Raw genomic sequence first — 23,309 nt, forward strand, 5'->3', positions numbered from 1 at the left:
GGGGGGGGGGGGGGGGGGGGGGGGGGGGGGGGGGGGGGGGCCGGTTGAGAGAGTGGGAGGAGGCTGGAGAGGCCGTGCAGTGGGCGTGGCTCCGGTTGGGAGGTGGGAACGCCCCCGCTGGGCATGCGCCCTCAGGCCCCAGGGGGTGCTCCAGATCAAGCCAGCCTTGCCTGTTAGTGAAGCTAGTTTCTTGTGGAGCAATCAACCACCCAGGCAGAAGTCTCTGCATCCATCTGTCCATTCTGTCTGGGTCGTCTGAGCCTGGGGGGTCTAGACTGGCCATGTCACACACCCTTGACCGTTTGTCAAGCTGCTGCCACAGCTCGTCATCTCGCTGACTGCCGGATGCCCCACGGGCGGGGTCTGCGGGCTGCTCCTTCATCTCCCCTCTCCCTGGGCCATTCCATCCATCCCCATGGACTTGAACGTCAGCCACATGCTGGTTCTGAGACCCAGACTCTAACAATTTTTCTTTTTTCTATATTTGACTTGTGATGTTATGATTTATGGTAAGAAATAAAAATTTGGTCTTTGACCCTGGTCTCACACAGAGCCTAAAACCCTTGGAATTTCCTGCAATAAGAGTGATCTAGGTGTCTTTTGTTAGGTTAACACGGTGACTTTTGGAAAGCCCCTGGGTCATGGAAGGAGAGGGGCTCGGTGTCAGGGAAGGCAACCATGAATACAGAGTAGAAATTCAGTGCCGCCCCCTCCCACCTCCAGGGAGGGGAGAGGGGCTGCAGGCTGACTCACTCATCAATGATCAATGATGTAATCAAGCATGCCTTTGTAATGAAGCCTCCCTGACAACCAGAAGGGTGAGGTTCAGAGAGCTTCCTGATTGGTGCACGCATGGAAATTTGGGGAGAGTAGTGCGCGTGGAGGTGGGCGCCCCTCCCCTACACCTTGCTCTTCCATCCGGCTATTCCTGAGTTGTGTCCTTTTGTAATGAAATGGTGATCTAGTAAGTAAAATGTCTCTCTGAGTTCTGTGAGCCACTCCAGCAAATTACTCAACCCCCCCAGGAGGGGTTCCAGGGATCCTTTGATTTATAGCCAGTTGGTGAGAAGCACAGGTGACAATTTAATTTAGACACACTTGGCGGCTGAAGTTGGGGGGACAGTCTCTGTAGGACTGAGCCCTTACCCTGTGGGATCTGATGCTGTCTCCAGGTAGGGTGTCAGAACTCAGTTGAGTTGCAGGACAGCCAACTAGCGTCGCGGGGTGGGGGACAAGCCCACATGGTGGAACTGGAATCAGAATTGTAGACTTGTAAAGTGCAGGCATTCTAATTGGCACGAGTAAAGGGCCCACATCACTGATGCATAACTCAGTGAATTTTCTCAACGAGAAGAGCACCCGGATCAGGAGACAGAACATACCAGCCTTAGGCAGCCCCACAGGGCCCCTCTGGTCACTGCTTGTCCCCAGGGCAGCCACCTGTCCGATGCCCAGCAATGTGTTAAGCAGAATAATGCCCCCTAAAGATGTCCACGTTCTAATCCTGGAGCTTCGTGTGGCAAAGGGGAATAGAGATTGCTGATCAGCTGACCTTGACATGGGGGCTGACCCCAGATTCCCCAAGTCTTGATTAGAGGGAGGCCGGAGGGTCAGAGAGAGAGATGTTGGCTTTGAAGACAGAAGACGGGACCCTCATCCAAGGAGTGTAAGTGGCCTCTAGAAGCCAGAAAAGGCAGGTACAGATTCTCCCCTGGAGCTCCAGAAGGAGCCCAGCCCTGCCCAGCCTTGCGTTCAGCCCAGCAAGCCCCATCTCCTGAGCCCCAGAACTGAGAGAGAGAGTACATCTGCATCGTTTGAAGCCGCCGAGTTAGTGGTAACCTGGGACACTGGCCACGGGACACTGATGCTGGCATTCTCGGTTGGCTTTGCCTGCTGTTGAACTTGATGAAAATGGAATCCTGTGTGTGTACGTCTCTTCCTCTGGCTCCTGTCTGGAGGGCGTTCAGTTATTGGGGGCTCTGCCTCCAAAATGTCTCTGCAGGGGCGCCTGGTGGGTTCAGTCGGAAGATCGTGCAGCTCTTGATCTCGGGGTCATGAGTTCGAGCCCCATGTTGTGTGTAGAGATTACTTAAAAATAAATAAACAAACTTAAAAAAGTCGTCTCTGGAAACCTGCTCCTCCTCTCCACCCCCTTCCGGTGGATAGCACCTCCTTCTGGCCTCCAAAAGGCCACTTCCCACGAGGCCGCCAACCCCCCATGGCTTGTGTTCTTACTAAAATAAAACCAAGAAGCCTCAGAACCCTCAGACTGCACGGATGGGAGTGGAAAATGGTACAACCACCCCAGAAAACAGTTGGGCCATTGCTTATGAAGTTGGACAGGCAGCTTCCCTGTGATCCAGCCATCCCACCCCTGGGGGTTGACCAGGGAGACGTGTATGCTCCTAACAGTTTTGCTCATAATCACCCCAAACGGAAAGCATCCCAGTCACCCATCAACAAGCAAATGATATGTATCCACGATTCAGTAGAAAAAAAAGCTACCAATAGATGCTATGACATGGATGAATCTCAAAACCATTACACGGAGCGAAAGAAGCCAGACACAGAGATGGAGTGTGTGATTCTGTTTCTATGAAGTTCTAGCACAGATGGGACGAATGCATGGTGGAAACAAAAATCGGGACAGAGGTGACCTTTGGACAGGGGAGATGGAGATTGACCGGAGAGGGGTACAAGAGCTTTGTGGAGGGACGGGAATATCCGTGGTTGGAGGCTGCGTCATGCAGGTACCTGTATTTGTCCGAACTCAGGGACTGTACACTTAAGGATTTATGCATTTCGCTCTAGTAAATTTTATCTTCAAAGAAAAAAAAAAACATTAGCAAATACTGAAGCCTAGCTAATGATCTGCATGCTGAAATATTTAGGGGTGATGCAGCTTGATGTCTGCTGCTTATTTTAAAATGCATCTGGAAGAATAAAATGGCCGGATTGGGGGGGAAGGAGGGGGGCGGATGGGCAGGGGAAGGAGGGGGGGCGGATGGGTGGGGGAAGGAGGGGGGCAGATGGATGCACTGACAGACATGAAATAGAGCAGGTAGAGCAAAATGTGGACGGTAGAATCTAATGGTGGGTTCTGGGAGTTCACTGTAAATTCTTTCAACTTTTCTTTAGGTTTGAAATTTTTCATCACAAATGTTGGGGGAAGTCATCCCAACTCCTCCCTGAAGCCCACAGGCCCTGCATGACCTACCCCTGTCCCCCTCCCTGCCTTCCCCGCCTCACTCTCTCCCCCTCACTCATTCCGCTCCAGCCACAGGGGCCTCTTGCTGTTCCCCCAACACTCTGAGCTCGGTTCTGCCTCAGGGCCTTTGCACCTGCTGCTTCTTTCTCTGAAAGTCCCTCCCTACCACCACTACTCTCTTCTGCATAAACCCAGGCCCTCCTCATCTCTGGGTCCCCGCTCAGATGGTATCTCCTCAGGCTTTCATTGGTCACCTCATTTAAAATCATGGTACCCTGCTCATTTTCAAGCAGCCCCATCACACGGTCCTATCTCATTTATGAATCTGTGTACTTGTGTGTTGGACTGAGAGCTCCACGGGGACAGGAATGGGTCTGCTTTTTTTTCCGCTGTGTCCCCAACACCTAGCCGCATGCTGGCATGAACAAGTCAGTCAGAGAACAGAGGGACAGCTGGGTGGGCAGATGGATGGACGGACAGACAGATGGGTGGATGGACAGATGGGTAGATGGACAAGGTGGGCAGGCGGATGGATGAACAGATGACTGGATGGATGGATGGACAAATGGATGACTGGTCAGTGGGTTGGTTGGTGGTTGGACGGACAGATGGATGGACAGGCAATGAGTGGATGGACAGACAGGTAGATCAGCAGATAAGAAGGCGGATGGATGGATGGATGGATGGGATGGACGGACATAATGATGAACAAACATCCCAAGTGGGGACCGGTGTGGGGGTCTGGGCACTTGTCTTAAGATCTCAGGAAAGGGCAGAGCTGCTTGGGCTCCTCAAGATGGCTGCTGGAAAGCCTTCTCAGGGGAAGGAAAGCTCACCTGATTACCGCTCCAGTGACCTGGCGAGCACGTACGTCATCACTAGGCACGCTTGCCCGGCCGCAGCCCAGCCTCATAGCAAGCGAGGCTGCCAATGTTCACACCTGGAAGGATGCTCAGGAAGCGAACTGCAGATTTCCTCAACTGGTCATCTTTGGGCTGCATTGGAGGCACTTTCCCACATGACAGGAGACCTTCCTGGACATTTGAGAACTCGACTTTATGACCCCAGTCAGCCAGTCCCCTGACTTCTGGCCACCTCTTTTGCACCTGTGAAGTGCAAAGTAATAACCCTTTTCATGAGGTGTGTTTTCAGGGCTAGCAGGCACCCGGGGAAGCACTTGGTGTTGTCAGGCTGGGCTGACAGGTGGGCTACTGCCCCTGTTTGACAAATGAACTTGAGATTCAGAGCGGTCAGGTCACTTGCCTGAGGGCACTCAGCACAAGTCCCTCCTTAACCCAGGCTGTAATAAACTCAAGGTTGCCGGGCATCCAGGGGGCAGGCGGTGAGGATGGGGTGGTGGGCCCTCCCGCGAGCTGCGCTCCCGTTAACTGGACCATGTGCCCACAGGATGTGGTCCAGCCTCAGCAAATGGTTTTGGCAGGAGAGGCTGTGGCTGCCACCCAACAACTCGTGGGCTGCCCTGGAGGACCGGGATGGCCTGGTCTACGCCCACCCCCGGGATATGCTGGCAGCCCTGCCCCTGGCGCTGGCCCTGGTGGTCATGCGCTTCGTCTTCGAGAGGTGAGTGTCCGCCTCTCGGCGGTGCCCGGCCCCGCTGTCGTTCCCCTGTGCGCAGTGCTCACCCTGGCCATCCGTCCTGTGTGGTTTTCGTCCTAATGCATCCTGGATGGAGCCTGGCTTGGAGGCCGTGCCTTTCCCGGCTCCACCTTGCCCCTAGCCACCACCGCCCACACTCTTCCAGCCTCTGAGGGGCTGGTTTGCTGTTACCGCCGCCACGGCCTGCCGCTTGGGTCTGGGCGTGCCTTGGGTGTCGTCAGCAAATGGCGGGAGGCCCCGGAGGGCGTGTTCTTGCTTTGCTGACCAAGGATGGGTCTGCAGAGGCCAGTCAGCAAGCAAAGAAACTTTTTTTTTTCTTTTTAAGATTTTATTTATTTGAGAGAGAGAGATCACCAGCAACGGGGGGGGGGGGGGGGGGGGGGGGAAGGTAGAGGGAGAAGCAGAAGCAGACTCCCCGCTGAGCAGGAAGCCCAATACGATGGGGAGGGGGCTCCATAGGACCCTGAGATCATGATCTGAGCCGAAGGCAGATGCTTAACCACTTAACCAAAGCAAAGAGCAAAGACATTCTTGCCCACCCCCTCCTGCCTCTCTCCTATAGGCAAGGTGACCCTCAACCTCACCATCCCCCCTCAGCCCCCACAAACCCCCATCCCCCACAACCCCCAGCTCACCCCACCATCCCTCCCTCACTCCCCCACCTCACTCCCCCTGCCATCCTTCCATCAGCCCCCTACTATCCCTCTCTCACCCCCCACCTCACCCTCTCCACCCCTCCCTCCTGGCTCCTAACACCTTCCCTCCTCCCTCTGTAGCCAAAGGAAAGAGCAAAAGCACTCTGGCCTCCCCTTTTGTGCCTAAACTAGCCCTGCCTCCCCTTCCCCTGTCCCCATCCCCAGCCCCTTGCAGCCTGGTGCTGCCCCCCCCCCGAATATATGTCACCACCACCCCCCCACAGGTTCCCAGCAACCTGATTGCCAAACCCTGTAGATTTTCAGTCATTTCTTATGGGACCCAGACACTGATTCAAACTGGGTCTCCTCCTCTTTCCCTGGCTGGCTGTCTCCTGGGCCAGAACATCTCTCCTGGCGTCCCTTCCCTGGTCCCAGGTAGCCCCACCCTTCCCACCTGACCAGCCCTGTAGTCAAAGCTTTCAGACCTGCCCTGCCAGGGCCCTTTGCTGCTGGCCCCCCCATGATCGGCCACCCCCGCAAGTTCCCCCTCCCGCCTCCCTCCCTCCCCACGCCCTCCGCAGGTCCACTACCTCTTATGCGGCCACCTGGCCTCTGCACTCACCCCTCTGCAGTTCCTTCAAGGCTGGGTTGCAGGAAGCCCGCAGGGCCCCTCTGCTGTCCCTCCCCCACTCCCCAGAGCCCTTCGCCCCCTTCAGCCTCTGCTTTGGGTCCCTGGCTTTGTCCTGCCCTGACCACAGGGACACGGGAGCATTCTGCATCTTGCTTTGTCTCTCCGGTTCCTGAGGAGCTTCCTGGTGTCTGGGCTCCCTGGATACAGCCTGGACCCCGGGGGGACCCAAGGAATACCCACTGAGGTTGTATTTATTTAACAGATACCCTCTAAGCGCCTACTCTGTGCCCACCATTGTTCTGAGCAGCTTATGCGTCTTAGCTCTCGGGGCAACCCCGTGAGGTGGTACTATTATCCCCATTTTACAGACTAGGAAATGGAGGCCCAGAGGTCAAGGGAGGCCTGTGGTCACACACAGGGTAGGTCATCTGGGACTGAGGCTTTGCCTGAGGAATCCTAAGAGGCTCAAGTCAGCCAGGCTTTGAAGGGCGAGTCGCCAGCTTTCCTGCGGGGGGTGGGGGGCGAAGGACGTGAGACTACGCCCAGGTTCACTACTGGAACCTGGAGTGGGGGGTTGTGTATTTAATTAATGGCCTCATCAGAGGTAGGGGGTTGTGTTCACATCCCAGAGGTGTCCTTTCAAAGGGCCATGGGGATGAGATAGCTTTTCCAGGGTCGAAGGCAGAGGTTCTCGCCATTTTGAAGTAAATCCTGGGCCAGTCTGCTACCCACTCGCTGTGTAACCTTGGGCATCTCTCTGAACTGTCTGGGCCTCAGTTTGCCCATCAAGACAATGGGGACTTTGACAATAGAGCTAAATGAGCCGGCAGCTAATGTGCACTTGGACCCATGCTTGGCAGATGTCAGCACTCAAGAAATGACAGTCCCCTCCTCCCCCACTCCCCATCATGACTGAGTCTGGAAGGAGTTTCTTGCTGAGCTGCTCTGAGCCTCAGTTTCCCCAAATGCAGGGTGATGTTTGGTGCGTAGGAAGTTCCGGGGGGCAGGGTCTAGTGGGACGTATGATGACTGGCCAGGGACCGGGCCCCTCCACATGTCCGCACTGGGAGAAGGGAGGCCTGAGTGGAGGCCTGAGTGGGAGTGCCCCTGCTCCTTTCTGCCTGTGGGGACCCCCCAGCCTGGCAGGAGACAGACAAGGACCCGGACCACCATGAGACAAGCAGTGAGGGGTCTCTCCTTCCTGTTTGGAACTGAGTGGAGCTGCCTGAGACCCCGAAAACTAACCTCCACATCCCCACCCTGAAGACCGGCCGCCCAGCTGTCTTTCTTAGGTTTGGTCCCAGTGCAGCGGCCAGGCTACCCCTCCAGGCTCCCAGTGTGTGACCTGGCCCCTCTGAGCCTCAGTTTCCCCACCTGGATTGACAGGCTCTGTCTCCCCTGCACCCAGATTTGTTGGCATGCCCCTGAGCCGGTTGCTAGGTGTGCGCCATCATGCCAGGAGGCTGGCGAAGCCCAATGCCACTCTGGAGAAGTACTTCATCACAGAAGGGTGGAAGCCCAAGGAGGTGAGAGCCCCCCGATGCCCCTCTCCATCCCTGTCGGCCTGCAGGTGGGGGGGGGGCGTGTGGATGGGGCCTGGGGGTGGGATGGGGCCTGTTGTCAGGAACAGGGAAAGCCCAGGGCAGCCTCTGTGCCCCCACTCCACCCACTCCACCAGCCAGCCCAGCTGTCCCAGTGGGCAGATTCTGCGCCTGGGGGGGTGGGGAGCAGGTCTCTGCTGAGCTGGTAAGAGAGGAAGGCCTGACTGCTGGGGGTTGGGGGGGCGTCGACCACAGCAGACTTGTACTGTGGCTCTCGGTAGAGGGGACCTTCCCCCTCCGTGGTCACCCTCCCTCTGCAGGTAGGGGTGGAAGGCAAGGTCTCAACTACCTGCCTGGGGCGGGGGTAAGACCTGACTCTTCTGGAAGGGTATAGGAAAACCTCTAGGGGGGCTGCCCCACCCCCAGCCGCTTTTAGTCCCAGTCCCCATCAGCCACCTGCCTCTCCTGTGAGCAGGGCTGATCTTCATACTGCCTGTTTTGGGGGGACCCCCCCCATGTCCATAGGCAGACAATCCCACAGGCGAGGTCTAGGGTAGGGGGGAGCACAGCTGGGTCTCATCTGTCCTGGGACATGGACGGGAAGCCTCCTCTGTGACTCCCCCCGCATCACCTCTCCCCAGCCCCAGATGGCCCTCCTGGCGGCCCAGTGTGGCCTCACACTGCAGCAGACCCAGCGCTGGTTCCGGAGGCGCCGGAACCAGGACCGGCCCTGCCTGACCAAGAAGTTCTGCGAGGCCAGGTAAGCCCGGGGTGGGGCTGAGGCGGGGGCTCTGGGGGTGCGGGGCGGGGGGCTGGAGCCCGGGCCTCCTCCGGTGGCTGCCTCATGGGCTCCCTCCCCATCTGCAGCTGGAGGTTTGCTTTCTACCTGTGCTCCTTCTTTGGTGGCTTGTCCATCCTCTACCACGTGAGTGTTCCTGGCCGCTTGCCTGCCCCGCCACCCATCCCACAAGCCCTTGCGGTGCACTGGGCCTGGACGGGGGGTGCGGAGGGGTTCGGGCAGAGGGGGCCCCTGCAAAAGCGTCCGCTCAGGTGCCTTTTGAGGACACGCTGTGCACCGGAGCTGGGGGTCCGCAGCCCACAGCTCTGGGTCTAGAATGAGAGCAGCCCTGGGGAGGGCCCCCCCGGGGGGTAGAGTGCTGGGCTCTGACCTCTGGGCAGCCTCAGACTCCCGTGTCCCTGCAGGAGTCATGGCTGTGGACACCGGCAATGTGCTGGGACAGTTACCCAAATCAGGTGAGTGGCAGGTGGAGCTCGGAGGCTGGGGGTGGGGGTGGGGTGGTTAGAGTTCCTTCAGCCACGGGCCGGCGGGAGAGCCAACCGCGGACATCACACGACTCCCCTTCGAGTTCCACTCTGTATTTTTGCCTCCCCTGCGGAATGGGGAGGGGCCAGACACCGGGAACCTCCGAGCAGGAGCTGCTGCAAAACCACTGGCCCTTGACTACCTCCGGGGACGGGGAGCTTACACCTTCTTCACTCATTGGGATTCAAGGGTCCTGCTTCTGAGCAAGCGAGGAGGGCCCTGAGCCATGCCCCGCCACCCCCGAGCCTCGACCTCCCCCCCCCACAGCTAACCTTGCCCCACGCCCCTACAGCCCCTGAAACCGGCCCTGTATTATTGGTACCTCCTGGAGCTGAGTTTCTACGTCTCACTGCTGATCACGCTGCCTTTTGATGTCAAGCGTAAGGTGAGGCTGGGCCGAGAATCTGGCTGGGAAGTGATGCTGGGGGTAGGGGGGGGAAGTTGTGATCCAATCACGCATAGGGAGGGATGGCTTCACCCCCTACCCTGAGACCCCCCCCCCTCTGGTGCCTCAGGCGGGAGGACCCACAGTCCACAAGGTACAGATGCCTGCCAACCAGCCAGCCCCCAGAGAGGGCCTGCCCCCAGCCCGGTGGGGTGCTCCCCCCCCCAGACTCATCCCCGCTCTGACCCACCGTCTCCCGCAGGATTTCAAGGAGCAGGTGGCACACCACTTCGTGACCATCATCCTGATCGTGTTCTCCTACAGCGCGAACCTGCTGCGCATCGGGTCCCTGGTGCTGCTGCTGCATGACGCCTCCGACTACCTCCTGGAGGTGGGCCTGGCCCAGCCTGACCCCGCCCCCAGCCCCACCCTCCCAGCCTGACCCTCCCCCGCTCCATCCTCCCAGCCTCACCCCGCCCCCGGCCCCACCCTTCCAGCCTCACCCCGCCCCCAGCCCCATCTTCCCGGCCCGACCCTCCCCCGCCCCACCTCCCCAGCCCCACCCTCCCAGCCTGACCCTCCCCACCAGCCCCACCCTCCCCACCAGCCCCATCCTCCCAGCCTGACCCTCCCCCCAGCCCTATCTCCCAGTCTTCCCGGGAGGGGAGACCCCCCCCCCGCCTCCCCGGCCGTGAGACCACGCCCCCTTCTGGCTTCCAGGGAAATGAAGCTTCTCACACTCCCGGAGACACACACTTCACCTTTCTAGACAGTTCCTGGAGAGGAAGCCCTGCCCTTTCCCAGCACCCTCCTTCTCACCTATTCGCCCCTTCCCCCCCTCCCTCGCCACCGTTGGCCTGAGGCCATTTCTCTCTGTCGCCCTCCCCAGGCCGGTAAGATGTTCAATTACACGAACAGGCGGAAAGTGTGCGACGCCCTCTTCATCATCTTCTCCTTGGTCTTCTTCTATACTCGCCTCGTGCTCTTCCCTACGCAGTGAGTCTGCCTTCCCACTGGTTGGGGAGCAGGGAGGGAGGGCATGTCTGAGATCCAGGCCTGCCTCACCCTCAGTTTCCTGACCCATGGTGTTGGGGGTGTTGGCTGGGAGGCTTCCAGGAGAAGGCAAGGAAAGGTGTTCCTGGCACTGGGCACGGCATTCTGGGCTCAATCATTCTCCCCTGTGCCCGGAACATGGAGGAGGAGGCAGGGTTGGACACCCACTCACTAAAGTCTTTGCCCAGTCTGTTTGCTGATGAGGGAGCAACATGAAGATACCTGCTTAAGCGGAGCTGACGTGGCGTGGGTGGGGACTATAGTAAATAAGGCAAACAAGTAGAATATAAAGCATGAGAAAGTGATGTGCTAAAGAGAAAATGAGGTCGGGAAGGGCACAGGAAGTGTGTAGGTAGTTGGAATTAGGCTGGTCAGGGAAGACGTCACTGATGGCATTCATACAGAGAGACTGGAGAGAGAAAACCTGTACTGATCATAGGCAAAGAGTGGTCCAAGCAGCAAGCACAGCATGTGCAAAGGCCCTGGGGCAGGACTGGGCCTGCTGTGGAGGTACAGCAAGGAGGCCCATGTGGCTGGAGCAGAGTGAGCGAGGGGGAGACAGGGAAGAAGGGATGGACTGGGCAGGTCATTCTGGGCTTTGGGGGCCTCAGGAAGGACTTAGGCTTTTACCCCAGTGAGGAGGGAGCCCTGGAGGGCTGTGGGCAGAAGAGGGACAGACCTGGCTCAGGCTCACAGGCGCCCTCTGGTGGCTGCTGGGGAACAGCTGGTGAGAGGCCTGAGCAGGAACTGGGGAGGCCTGGGGAGGCCGAGCCCAGGGGACTGCGCTGGCCCAGGTGAGCCATGGTGGGGCTGGACCACTGCAGGTGACAGAGGTGGGTACACTTGGGGTCACTCGAGGGTCATGAAACAGGCATGCGCTCAGAGTTGCTGCTTGAGGAGCAGGTGCTCAGCTTTGGCTGTGCTGGTTTAAGGGGTCTGTCTAGAACCCCAGGCTTCTAGACAGAGACGCACATGTCCAGAGTTCACAGCCACAAGACTGGATGGGGTCACTGGGTGACCTGGAGCCCCCGATATTTGCAGGTCAGGGCAGCCTGTGGAGGAGACAGGAATGCGGGTCCCTGAAGGCCCAGGAGGAGAGCATCAGGGAGGGCCAGCTGCCTGGGCAAGGCTGGCCACTGGTGACCCCACAGCCGAGCCGGGGGCAGGGCAGGGCGAAAGCTCACTGCCTGGGGGGCCTCGGGCCAGGGGGGCTCTGAGGAGGGGAGAGAAGGTGTGAAAGAGCACACAGGGGAGCAGTTAGACCACTAAGCATCCCCTTAGGGTTCACGGTCATGAATGGCCAGTCAGCAAGTGTGTGTTCTAACAGGTTACTATGACCAGGTGAGAGGGGCACTTAAATGCCCAGCTAAAGAACATCGCGATCCCTCTGGGGGGCAGAGGGAGCCATGGAAGGTGCTGGAACCAGGAGGGTCACACAAGTGAGAGGTCGCAGGGACTGGCGGCTGCGGCCGCTGCTGAAGCCCCATCTCCCCCCTGCTCCGCTGCTCTAGGATCCTCTATACCACGTACTACGAGTCCATTGCCGAGTGGAGCCCCTTCTTTGGCTACTACTTCTTCAACGTCCTCCTGATGGTGCTGCAGCTGCTGCACGTGTTCTGGTCTTGCCTCATCCTCCGCATGCTCTACAGCTTCCTGAAGAAGGGCCGGGTAGGGCCGGGGAGGCGTGGCTCGTGTGTGCCCCCCTGCAGCCCCCAGGCCCGGCCCGGCCCAAGCCTCACGCCCCCTCCCTGTTCCCCAGATGGAGAAGGACGTCCGCAGCGACGTGGAGGAGTCCGATTCGAGCGAGGGGGAGGCGGTCCAGGAGCACCTGCCGCTGAAGAACGGCGCCGCTCACAGGGCCGGGGCAGCCCCCACGGACGGCCCTCGGAGCCGGCCGGCCGGGCGGCTGGCCAACGGGCACACGCCGGCCACGTAGCCAGCCGAGGACTGGCCTCGAGGGCCGGCCCCCAGTGCCCCGTGGCTGGGATGTGTGGGGCGGCTGGACCGGTGGCCCTGGGGCCAGCTCTGGAGACAGGGACGGCCCTCCCCCGGGGGAGGCGGGGCGAGGGCTAATGATCTCTCTCCAGCCCCTTCCTTCTGCCCGCCCTTCCCTTCTCCCTTCCCTTCCCTTGGGCAGCTGGACAGAGCTGGGGAGGGCGCTCAGCAGGCCTCCGGTTCAGCCTGCCAGAGCCAGCTCCAGGCCAGAAGGAGTCCAATAAAAGGAACGGAGCCAAATTCTCTGAGAGCTTATGTCCCTGTTAGAGTTCCTCGTCCAACCCCGGAGGCCCCGAGGGGACTCTAATTACATATCCTACTGATGAGACACTCATCTTCGCCCCAAGACACATGCCCACCCCCAGGGGACTCAGCAGGCAGTGCATAGAGACCCCCCCCCCCAGGTGAGTCCCTGGCTCCCAGCCAAGACTAGAGCCACGCCACCTCTTTCCAACACGGGGCCGCCCTTGGCCAGCCACTCACAGACCCAGCTTAAAGGGGAGAAGGCACTAGGCTCACCCAAGTCAGGCTGGGCAGCCCCTGCTCGAGGCTGGCAGAATCCCAGGGCCTCCGTGGAGACACTGAAATGGGGCCCAGGGGATGAGTTCCAGTGGGCTCCCCCAGGATCAGCCTGGGTGAGGTCACCACCTCTGCAGGAGCTCTGCGGGAAGGTGTTGAGGGTCCGGGAATCACACCACAAGCGCCCCCGCCGTGCAGGGCCAGATGTGCTGCCCCCGGGGGCACCAAAGAGGACAAGAGGCCTGGGATCGAGAGGTGGAAGAGGACAGGGACACGGGGGAGAGGAAGTGTGTGAAAGGCCAGGTCATTGAGAGCGAGAAAGGAGAGAGAAAGGACCCTAGAGGGGCAGAGGTGGAAGAGGAGGGGGGGGGGGGGGGGGGGAGACCACCAAGCTGGGCCCTGGGGCGGGCAGTGGGGGGCAGGAAGCGGGGCAGGGGTATGGATCTGGTCGTTCTGCTCAGCAAAAGGGACGAGAAAGGCCCTGCTTTGTTGCCCCTGGGAGAGACAACAGGAAGAGGGACTGGAAGGAAGGGAAGGGGGCGCAAACAGGAGCTGCAGGAGGCACAGGAAGAAGCAAGCACACAGGAGGCGAGAAAGGAGAGACACTGAGGGGTCGGAGAAAGAGGCGCCAGGAGAGGAGGCAGCCAGCGTGAGTCGGGCGGGGGGATGGGGAGCTGGAGAGATGTTCAAGACTAGATGGAAAGACCTGGAGGGAAGAGAAAGGAGAGAACAAGAACCAAAGCAGGAGGGGTCCCTGGGTGGCTCAGTCGGTTAAGTGGCTGCCTTCGGCTCAGGTCATGATCCCAGGGTCCTGGGATCGAGCCCCTGCATCGGGCTCCCTGCTCAGCGGGGAGCTGCCTTCTCCCTCTCCCGTTCCCCCTGCTTGTGCTCTCTCTCTCTCTGCCAACTAAATAAATAAAATTGTTTAAAAAAAAAAAGAGAGAAGCAATGTCAATTATCCCTCCGTTTTTAAACATCTGTGAAGAGAGCTGATCTGAGGAGGAGGAGGAGGAGGGAGGAAGGAGGCGGGCAGGTGGTCCATAGGAAGGGTGTGAATGGAAGGACACTCATGCTCACTCAGCATAAGCAGGGGGCAGCTGAAGACTGCAGTGAAATCCCTTTCTCACCAGCTGTCCTGATACAAACACTGTTGGCACCCACTGTTGGGACTGGCATAGAAAAGGGACCAGTCCTGGTGAGCCCCCTGAAGAGGGGAATCTGGCAAGAACCAAAAGTACACACACCTTTCCTCATTATCCCTAGAGACACATCCAGATGTTCTGAGTACACGCAAATCAGCAAGAAACAACAACAGGTCTACAAAAGAAAATAGGACCAAAAGACACGGACATTTATAGCAGAAAAAAGTCAAGACCAATAAACATGAGAAGACGGATTCAATCTCATTAATGATCAGGGATATGCAAAGCAAGACTAGCAGATACCATTTTAGACACATTCAATTGGCAAAAAGAAAGAAATTGGACAAAGCAAGTGTTGGAGAAGACCGGGATCAAGAATCTCAAACTATTACAGCGGGGAGTGTGAGTTGGTAAACTGTTTTTGGAAAACCATTCAGCATCATGTAAAATTGTTGACCATTCTACAAGTTTCAAAAGCAACAAAGAAAATGATGTACTGTTTGGGCCAGAACATCTGTCCAGTAGGGCTGTTTCGTTAGGAAGCAGGACACAAAAACAAAGTCAGAACCGTGATGTTACCTTTGACCTTGCAGGGCAGGAGAAGGGGATTCAGGTAGACAGATACACAGCCTCTGTTCTAGCCTTCAGAGTTGCGAAATGTGCTGAGAGATACTCACATTAATAAATGTAACCTAAAAGGGATATGCAGAAAGACAACCTACAGAGTGGGAGGAAATATTTGCAGACCACAGATCTGAAAAGGGCCTAGCACTCAGAATATATAAAGAACGGGAACCCTACAGCATCAGCAAGAAACAAAAGGTGGGCAAAGGATTTGAACTGACTTTTTTTTTAAGATTTTATTTTTGGGGGCTCCTGGGTGGCTCATAAGCGTCTGCCTTCAGCTCAGGTCATGATCCCAGGGTCCTGGGATTAAGCCCCGCATCGGGGTGCCTGCTCAGCCAGGAGCCTGCTTCTCCCTCTCCTGCTCCCCCTGCTTGCGTTCTCTAGCTGTCTCTCTCTCTCTCTCTCTCACTGTTGTAAATAAATAAATAAAATCTTCAAAAAAAAAAAGATTTTTTTTTTTTATTTATTTGACGGAGAGCACAAGCAGGGGGAGCGGCAGGCAGAGGGAGAAGCAGGCTCCCCACTGAGCAGGGGGCCCAATGCAGGACTCAATCCCAGTACCCTGGGATCATGACCTGAGCCGAAGGCAGACACTTAACCAACTGAGCCACCCAGGCGCCCCTGAACTGACATTTCTCCAAAGAAGATACACGAATAGCCAACAAGCACATGAAAGAGGTTCGACATGGTAAGTCCTTAGGAAATGTAAATGAAAACCACAAGATAGTACTTCACATCCATAGGATGGATAAAGAAAAAAAACCCCAAAACAAAAAACAATGTGGGTAAATATGTGGAAAAAAGGAACAACCCACATACTTTGCTGGTAGGAATGTAAAATGGTTAATCACTGTGGGACATAGTTTGGCAATTCCTCAAAAAGTTAAACAGAACTGCCATATGACCCAGCGGTTCCACTCTAGGCATATACCCCCAGAGAACTGAAAACAGATAAACGATACTTGTACATGAATGTTCATAGCAGCACCATTCACAATAGCCAAAAGATGGAAACAACCTAAATGTCCATCAGTGGGCAGATGGGTAAACAGACTGTGGTATATCCATACCGAGACATATTATTCAGCCAGAAAAAGGAAATACTGATTCATGCTACAACATGGATGAACCCCGAAAACATTAAACTACACAAGAGAAGCCAGACACAAAAGGTCACACATTTTATGGTTCCTTTTATGTGAAATATCCAGAATAGCTAAAGCTATAAAAAATAGAATGTGCATTTATGGTTGCCAGGGGCTGGGAGGGAAGGGGGGAATAGGGAGTAACTGTTTAGTCAGTAGAGATTTTTTTTTTTCAGAGTGAAACTAAAGAACGCCTGGGGCGCGCCGGCTGGTTCAGTGGTGGAGCATGCGACTCCTGATCTTGGGGTTGTGGGTTCGAGCCCCATAATGGGTATGGAGATTACAGGGAAGGGGAAAGGGAAGGGAAGGGAAAGGACTCCCAAATATCAGTGAGTAGAAGAGCCACCCAAAAGAAAAGAGGTCAATAGGATATGAACAAGCATGTCACAGAAGTGGAATTTTTTAAACATGAGAAAATACAATGGAATATAATCTTAAAAAGGAATGGAATTCTGATACATGCAATGATGTAGATCAACTCTGAGGACGGTATGCTAACTGAAATAAGCCAGACACAGAAAGACAAATATTGTATGAGTCCACTTATGAAGTGTCTAAAGTCATCAAATTCACAGAAACAGAAAGTAGAATGGTGGTTGCCAGGGGCAGGAGGGAAAATGAGGAATTATTTAACAGGTATAGAGTTTCTGTTTTGCAAGATGAAAAGAATTCTGGAGATTGGTTACAATGTGACTATACTTACACCTACTGAACTATACACTTAAAATAGTTACAATAGTAATTTTTATGTTATGTGTATCTTACCACAATTTAAAAGAGAAAAAAAAAGCACACATGGGAAAGTCAGTAAACTAGGAATAGAGGGGAACTTCCTCAATTTGATAAAGAATATCTACAAAAACCCCACAGCTAGCATCATACTTAATGGGGAGAAGCTTGAAGCTTTCTGACTAAGAACAGGACCACGGCAAGGATGTATCACTGCCTTTCAGCATCAAACTGGAAGTATTAGCTAATGCAATAAGACAAGAGAAGGAAATAAAAGGGATACAAGTTGGGAAGGAAGGAATAAAACTGTCTTTGTTCACAGAGATGACCATCTACACAGAAAATCCAAAATAATCAACAAAAAATCCTCCTGGAACTAATAAGCCATTATAGTAATATAGCAAGATACATGGTTAACATACAAAAGTCAATCACTTTCCTATGTACCAGCCATCCAAAAGTGGAATTTGAAATTAAAAGCAGGGGCGCCTGGGTGGCTCAGTTGTTAAGTGTCTGCCCTTGGCTCAGGTCGTGATCCCAGGGTCCTGGGATCGAGCCCCGCATCTGGCTCCCTGCTCAGTGGGAGGCCTGCTTCTCCCTCTCCCACTCCCCCTGCTTGTGTTCCCTCTCTCGCTGTCTCTCTGTCAAATAAATAAATAAAATCTTTAAAAAAAAATGAAATTAAAAGCAGAATACCATTTACGTTATCACCCCCAAAATTAAATACGCTGGTATAAATCTAACAAAATACATACAAGTCCTATATGAGGAAAACTGCAAAACTCTGATGAAAGGAATACAAGAAGAACTAAATAAATGGAGAGATATCCATGTTCATGGACAGGAAGACTCATATTGTCAACCCATTAGTTTTTGCCAACTTGATCTACAGATAAAATGTACTTTTGGTCAAAATACCAGTGAGTTTTCTCAGTATTGACAAACTGATGCTAAGGTTTATACGGAGAGGCAAAACCCCAGAAGAGGCAGCCCAATATTGAAGAAGAACAAAGCTGGAAGATTGACACTACACGATGTCAGGACTTACTACAGAGCTATGATAACCGAGACAGTGAGGTATTGGTGAAAGAACAGAAAAACAGATCAATGGAACAGAACAGAGCCCAGAAATACACCCACATAAATAGAGTCAACTCATCTTTGGCGGAGAAAAGACAGTCTTTCCTGCAATGATGGTGCTGGAACAAACGGACACCTGCAGGGGAAAAATGAATCTAGACACAGACCTTACACCATTCACAAATAAATTAAAAATGAATCACAGGCCTAAATGTAAAGACACCAAACTATAAAACTCCTAGAACATAACAGAGGAGAAAACCTACGTGACCTTGGGTTTTGCGGGAACTTCTTAGACATGCCACCAATGACGTGGTCCTTGAGAAAAAGAATTGATAAGATAGACTCCATTAAAATGAAAAATTCCTGGGCGCCTGGGTAGCTCAGTTGGTTAAGCTTCTGCCTTCAGCTCAGGTCATGATCCCAGGGTCTTGGGATCGAGTTCCACATCGGGCTCCCTGTTCAGCAGGGAGTCTGCTTCTCCCTCCCCCTGCTACTCCACCTGCTTGTGCTCTCTTTCTGTCAAATAAATAAATAAAATCTTTAAAGTAAAATAAAATAAAATAAAATCTTTAAAAACAACAAAAAATAAGAATCTCCAAGCTCCGGAGCGCTGACAACACGGATGCTGGTGAGCATGCAGGGCAACAGGGCTCCCAGTCCCCGCTGGTACAGAGTGGTCCAGCCACTCTGGGAGGGAGTTAGTCGAATCTCTAACAAAGCAATCCGTCAAGTGCACTTCTTCGTATGCACCCAAAGGAGTTGGAAACTTAGGTCCACACAAAAACGTGCACAAAGATATGTACAGCAGCTTTATTCACAATTTTCCAAACCTGGAAATAGCTAAGATGTCCTTCAGTTGGTGAACAGGGAAGTATACTGCCGGGCATCCAGACAATGGGATACCCTTCGGCACTAAAAGGAAATGAGCTATCAAGTCACGACAAGACACGGAGGAACCTTAAAAGCCTATCACCAAGTGAAAGAAACCAGTCTAAAAAGGCGATGTCATGGATGATTCCAACTCCAGGACATTCTGGAAAAGGCAAAACTAGAGACCGTAAGAAGATCAGTGGTTTCCAGGGGTGGGGAGTGGGGAGAGATGAATACAGGCAGAGCACCGAGGATTTTTTAGGGCAGTGAAGGTCCTGTGTGTGTTACCGTCATGATGGACACATCCATTATACAACTGTCCAGACCACAGGGGGAGAATGATGGCAGCATACGTTTGACTGTAACGAACGTACCAGTCTGGTGGGGACGTCAGTTGTGGGGCGGGCTGTGCCTGTGTGCTGGCCGTCAGTATATGGGAACTCAATTTTCTGCTCAGTGTTGCTGGGAACCTAACACTGCGCTGGAAAAGAAAGTCTACTAATAAAATATAAAAAGTCAATCAGCATCCCTAATAGTCAGGAAAATGCTTATTGAAATCGCCATGAGACTTATTTTCCAACCATGAGGGAGGACAAAAATGTGAGTTCATTACTATCAAATGTTAATGAGATGGCGGGCGGGGTGGAGGGGGCGGTGAGGAGGGGAATATTTTCCTGGGGGGGCAGGGTATGGAGTGGAAATGAACATAGGTCATTTTTTTTTAATGATTTTATTTATTTATTTGACAGAGAGAGACACAGCGAAAGAGGGAACACAAGCAGGGGGAGTGGGAGAGGGAGAAGCAGGCTTCCTGCAAAGCGGGGAGCCCGATGCGGAGCTTGATCCCAGGACCCTGGGATCATGACCTGAGCCGAAGGCAGACGCTTAACGACTGAGCTACCCAGGCGCCCCCCGGACATAGGTCATTTTTTAAGACAAGTAGGCACTAACTAAAATAGTTGAAAACATGCTGACCCCAAGAGCCCAGACCTCGCTTCTTAGCATCTCAGACACATGGGCAATGCCTGAGGCTGCAGGGGCTTTGTGGTTAGTAGGAGAAAGGAAAGCTATCCAACAGGCCAGTAACAGGGAAATGTACTAGCAAAATGCATGTGATTCAGTGCTCTCTATCACTGCAAATTATAGTCATGTTATCAACCTGAAAAGGCACCAAAAACATGCTGTTGAGTAAAGGAAAACAAGTTGCAAAAATATGTATAGAATCACAACATCTACATAAAAATACAAAACAAATTATGGAATATATATATAATATTCTAATTTGGACTAAAGACTACATAGTAGGGGGCGCCTGGGTGGCTCAGTCAGTTAAGCATCTGCCTTCAGCTCAGGTCATGATCCCAGAGTCCCGAAATCAAGCCCCGAGTTGGGCTCCCTGCTCATTAGGGAGTCGGCTTCTCCCTCCCTCTGCCTTTCCCCCTCCCCACTCATGCCCTCTCTAATAAATAAAATCTTTTTTAAAAATTAAAAAAAAAAAGGGGGCGCCTGGGTGGCTCAGTCGTTAAGCATCTGCCTTCAGCTCAGGTCATGATCTCAGCGTCCTGGGATCAAGTCCCACATTGAGCTCCCTGTTCCGCAGGGAGCCTGCTTCTCTCTCCCGCTCCCCCGGTTTTTGTTCCCTCTCTGTCTCTGTCAAATAAATAAATAAATAAAATCTTAAAAAAAAAAGGGGGGGGGCGCCTGGGTGGCTCAGTCGTTAAGCATCCGCCTTTGGCTCGGGTCATGATCCCAGGGTCCTGGGATCAAGCCCCACATCGCCTACTTCTCCCTCTCCCTCTCCCTCTGCCTGCCCGCCGCTCCCCATGCTTGTGCTCTCGCTCTCACTCTCTCTCTGTGTCAAATAAATAAATAAATCTTTTAAAAAAATAAAAAAAAAATAAAGACTATGTAGTTGGCAGTAACGAAGTTTGCAGACCAGAAGGCAGTTTCATTATAACTTCCTACTTTTTAAGGATGCATTTATTTATAAATTACTTGTATAATTTTTTAAGACTTTAAGTCATCTCTACACCCAATGTGGGGCTCAAACTTACAACCCAGAGGTCAAGAATCGCACGCTCTACCAACTGAGCCAGCCAGGCGCCCAAATCATTTGCATATTTTTAGGAAATATACACAGAAAATAGTAGAAGCAAATATGTCAAAATATCAACAGTAATGAATTTGGAGTGGTAGAGATATCGATGATTGGTACTTTCTTTTTTCTATTAATATGTTTCTGTTTTTCATGTTTGCCAAAATTCCAATAAAACAAAATGGGAGGGGAAAGAATGGGAGAACGAGCTTTTTAACTGAAAAGTGGGTGTAAGCAGATGTTCACTTTATAAGTACCCATAGTTTGTTTTATGTACCTTTTTATAGATGCCGTTTCACAATAAAACAATAAAAAGATTTCAAAAACTGCATGGGGGTGGGGCAGGGCACCCAGCTGGCTCAGTCGGCCGAGCATGGGACTCTTGATCTCCAGGTTGTGAGCCTGAGCTCCGGGTTGTGAGTTTGAGCCCCCACAATGGGCATAGAGATTACTTTAAAAAAATTAAAAAAAAAAACTGCACAGAGGAAGCAGGCATATTGCCAGCTAGAACATGCTAGATTTTCTTTTCATACTCCAAATCTATCGAAAAGATGGAAAAGTTTTTCTTGGTGTATGTTTTTTTATCGAGGTCAAATTCACATAAAATTAATCACCTTAAAGTGAATGATTCGGGGGCACCTGGGTGGCTCAGTCTGTTAAGCGGTTGTGATCCCAGGCCCTGCTCAGCAGGGAGCCTGCCTCTCCCTTTGCCTGCCGCTCCCCCTGCTTGTGCTTGCTCTCCAACCCCCACTCCATGTCAAATAAATAAATCTTTAAAAAATATAAAATGAAGTGAACAATTCAGTGGCACACCACCACCACCTCTATCCAGTTCCAAGACATTTCCATCCCCCTCAAAAGGAAACCCCGCCCCATTAGCACTCACACCCCCCTCCTCCTTCCTCGAGTCCTTGGCAACCACCCACCAGCCTTCTGTCTCTGTGGGTTTGCTTTTTCCAAGCAATGGAATCATAGCAAAGAAATCACACCTTACGTGACCTATTGTGTCTGGCTCCTTTCACTCAGCCTCATGTTTTGCAGGTTCGTTATGTTGTCCCTCTTTATGGATGAATAATATTCCATTGTATGGCTAGGTCACATTTGGTTTACGCATTCATGTGCTGACGGCCATTCCGCTTGTTTCTGCCTTTTGGCCATTGTGAAATGTGCTGCTGTGATCATTTGTGTGCAAATATTTGAAGAGCTGTTTTCAGGTCAGGTGTGTTCTGGGTGCTCACTGAGGCCACACTGCTTACAGCCCATACATGCTCAAGCGTGTTCCCCAGTGTGTCAAGTGTTTCTCTTTGCACACTAGTGACCTAGGCATGCTGTCCTGTGTGTCTGTGGGCTTTCTCTACAGTTGTCCTGTTTGATTATAGGTACAAGGTTTTTATCCATTCTTTAGAGGGCCCCACAAGCCCTTTCCAAAATGCTAAAGGTTCACCATTCAAGGCCCACTTCCACCCACCTCTCAGCCCAGATAAGGCTACTCTTCCAGGAAGCCTTCTGGGATTGCCCTCATCTCTTCTTCCACTGGCTTCACCCCCCTGATGGATGCAACACCCCTTTGCCTGTACCTAAGTCCCCAACCCTGCCCCACCACTCAGCCCTAAGAAGCCTGGCCTCACCCATGCAGCCCCTAGATTCACAATCCAGGACTGAGAGTCGATCAGCCTGGCCAGGACCTCTGAACCTGACCACAGGCACCCAGCCAGGCACGTCCACGGCAGGAGGCTGAGCTCAGCCAGAGAGGGGACCTGGCGGCAGGCCAGCAAGTGCACAATAGAGAAAACCCGACACAAGAAAACAAGGAAGTAACACAGATTAAAGCACGAATCAACAAAACAGAGGGCAAAGGAACAAAAATGCTGAGAATAAAAACCAAACCCTGGCTCTTTGGGAAGACTAAGGAGATAAACACTTGGAGAGAACGAGCAGGGGCAAGTGAGAAGAGTTTTAAAAATATACATGAAGTTAAGAGCAACTATAGATCAAAACAATGAGAAGTTAACAATCGCATCGGGCCGGGGAGAAAGATCCCTGTGCATCTTCCGGTGGGAAAGCAAATGGGTGCAACTAACAGTATAGAGGATAAGAGTATCTGAGGGTCCTCAAAAAATGAAAACTAGAACTACCATTTCTGGGTATTTTACCCAAAGGAAATAAAATCTGTCATGAAAAGATGTCCGCACCCCCAGGTTCACTGCCGCATGATTCACAAGAGCCAAGACAGGGAAAGGATCTAAGTGTATTTATGCATTTGAGGAAATGCATAAAGAAAATGAATATAGGGCGCCTGGGTGGCTCAGTTGGTTAAGCGACTGCCTTCGGCTCAGGTCATGATCCTGGAGCCCCGGGATCGAGTCCCGTATCGGGCTCCCTGCTCGGCAGGGAGTCTGCTTCTCCCTCTGACCCTCCTCCCTCTCATGCTCTCTGTCTCTCATTCTCTCTGTCTCAAATAAATAAATAAAATCTTTAAAAAAAAAAAAGAAAAGAAAAAAGAAAATGAATATATACAAGCTAATAGGATTCACCTCAAAAAAGAAGGAAATCCTGTCATTTCCAACAACATGGATGGACCTTGAGGGCATTCTGCTCAGTGAGATAAGTCAGACAGAGAAAGACAAACACCACATGACCTCACTTGTGGAATAAAAAAAAAAAAAAAATCCAAATTCAGATACAAAGAACCGATTGCTGGCTGCAGGGG

The 23,309-nt window shown here is 53.0% G+C and overlaps 1 protein-coding gene across 3 annotated transcripts in view; it reads left to right on the top strand.

Moving 5' to 3' along the window:
• The window catches only part of CERS4 (ceramide synthase 4), a 32,486-nt gene extending 18,772 nt beyond the window's left edge, over positions 1-13,714 (top strand). For 2 of the 3 annotated variants that reach the window (XM_034996400.1, XM_034996401.1), the window contains exons 2-11: positions 4,616-4,789; positions 7,500-7,617; positions 8,274-8,392; positions 8,500-8,557; positions 8,836-8,886; positions 9,249-9,341; positions 9,604-9,732; positions 10,231-10,337; positions 11,906-12,062; positions 12,154-13,714. In XM_034996400.1, coding sequence (XP_034852291.1) covers positions 4,617-4,789; positions 7,500-7,617; positions 8,274-8,392; positions 8,500-8,557; positions 8,836-8,886; positions 9,249-9,341; positions 9,604-9,732; positions 10,231-10,337; positions 11,906-12,062; positions 12,154-12,330 — 1,182 coding nt within the window. In that variant the 5' untranslated portion in view covers position 4,616 and the 3' untranslated portion in view covers positions 12,331-13,714. Of the gene's footprint in view, positions 1-3,015; positions 4,790-7,499; positions 7,618-8,273; positions 8,393-8,499; positions 8,558-8,835; positions 8,887-9,248; positions 9,342-9,603; positions 9,733-10,230; positions 10,338-11,905; positions 12,063-12,153 lie in introns of those variants that run through there. The other variant, XM_034996399.1, reaches the window with a different exon arrangement.
• The last annotated feature ends 9,595 nt before the right edge of the window (positions 13,715-23,309 follow it).

This window comes from Mirounga leonina, unplaced genomic scaffold (genome assembly GCF_011800145.1).
Source record: "Mirounga leonina isolate KUSES-001 unplaced genomic scaffold, KU_Mleo_1.0 Mir_94, whole genome shotgun sequence".
Classification (NCBI taxonomy): Eukaryota; Metazoa; Chordata; class Mammalia; order Carnivora; family Phocidae; genus Mirounga; species Mirounga leonina.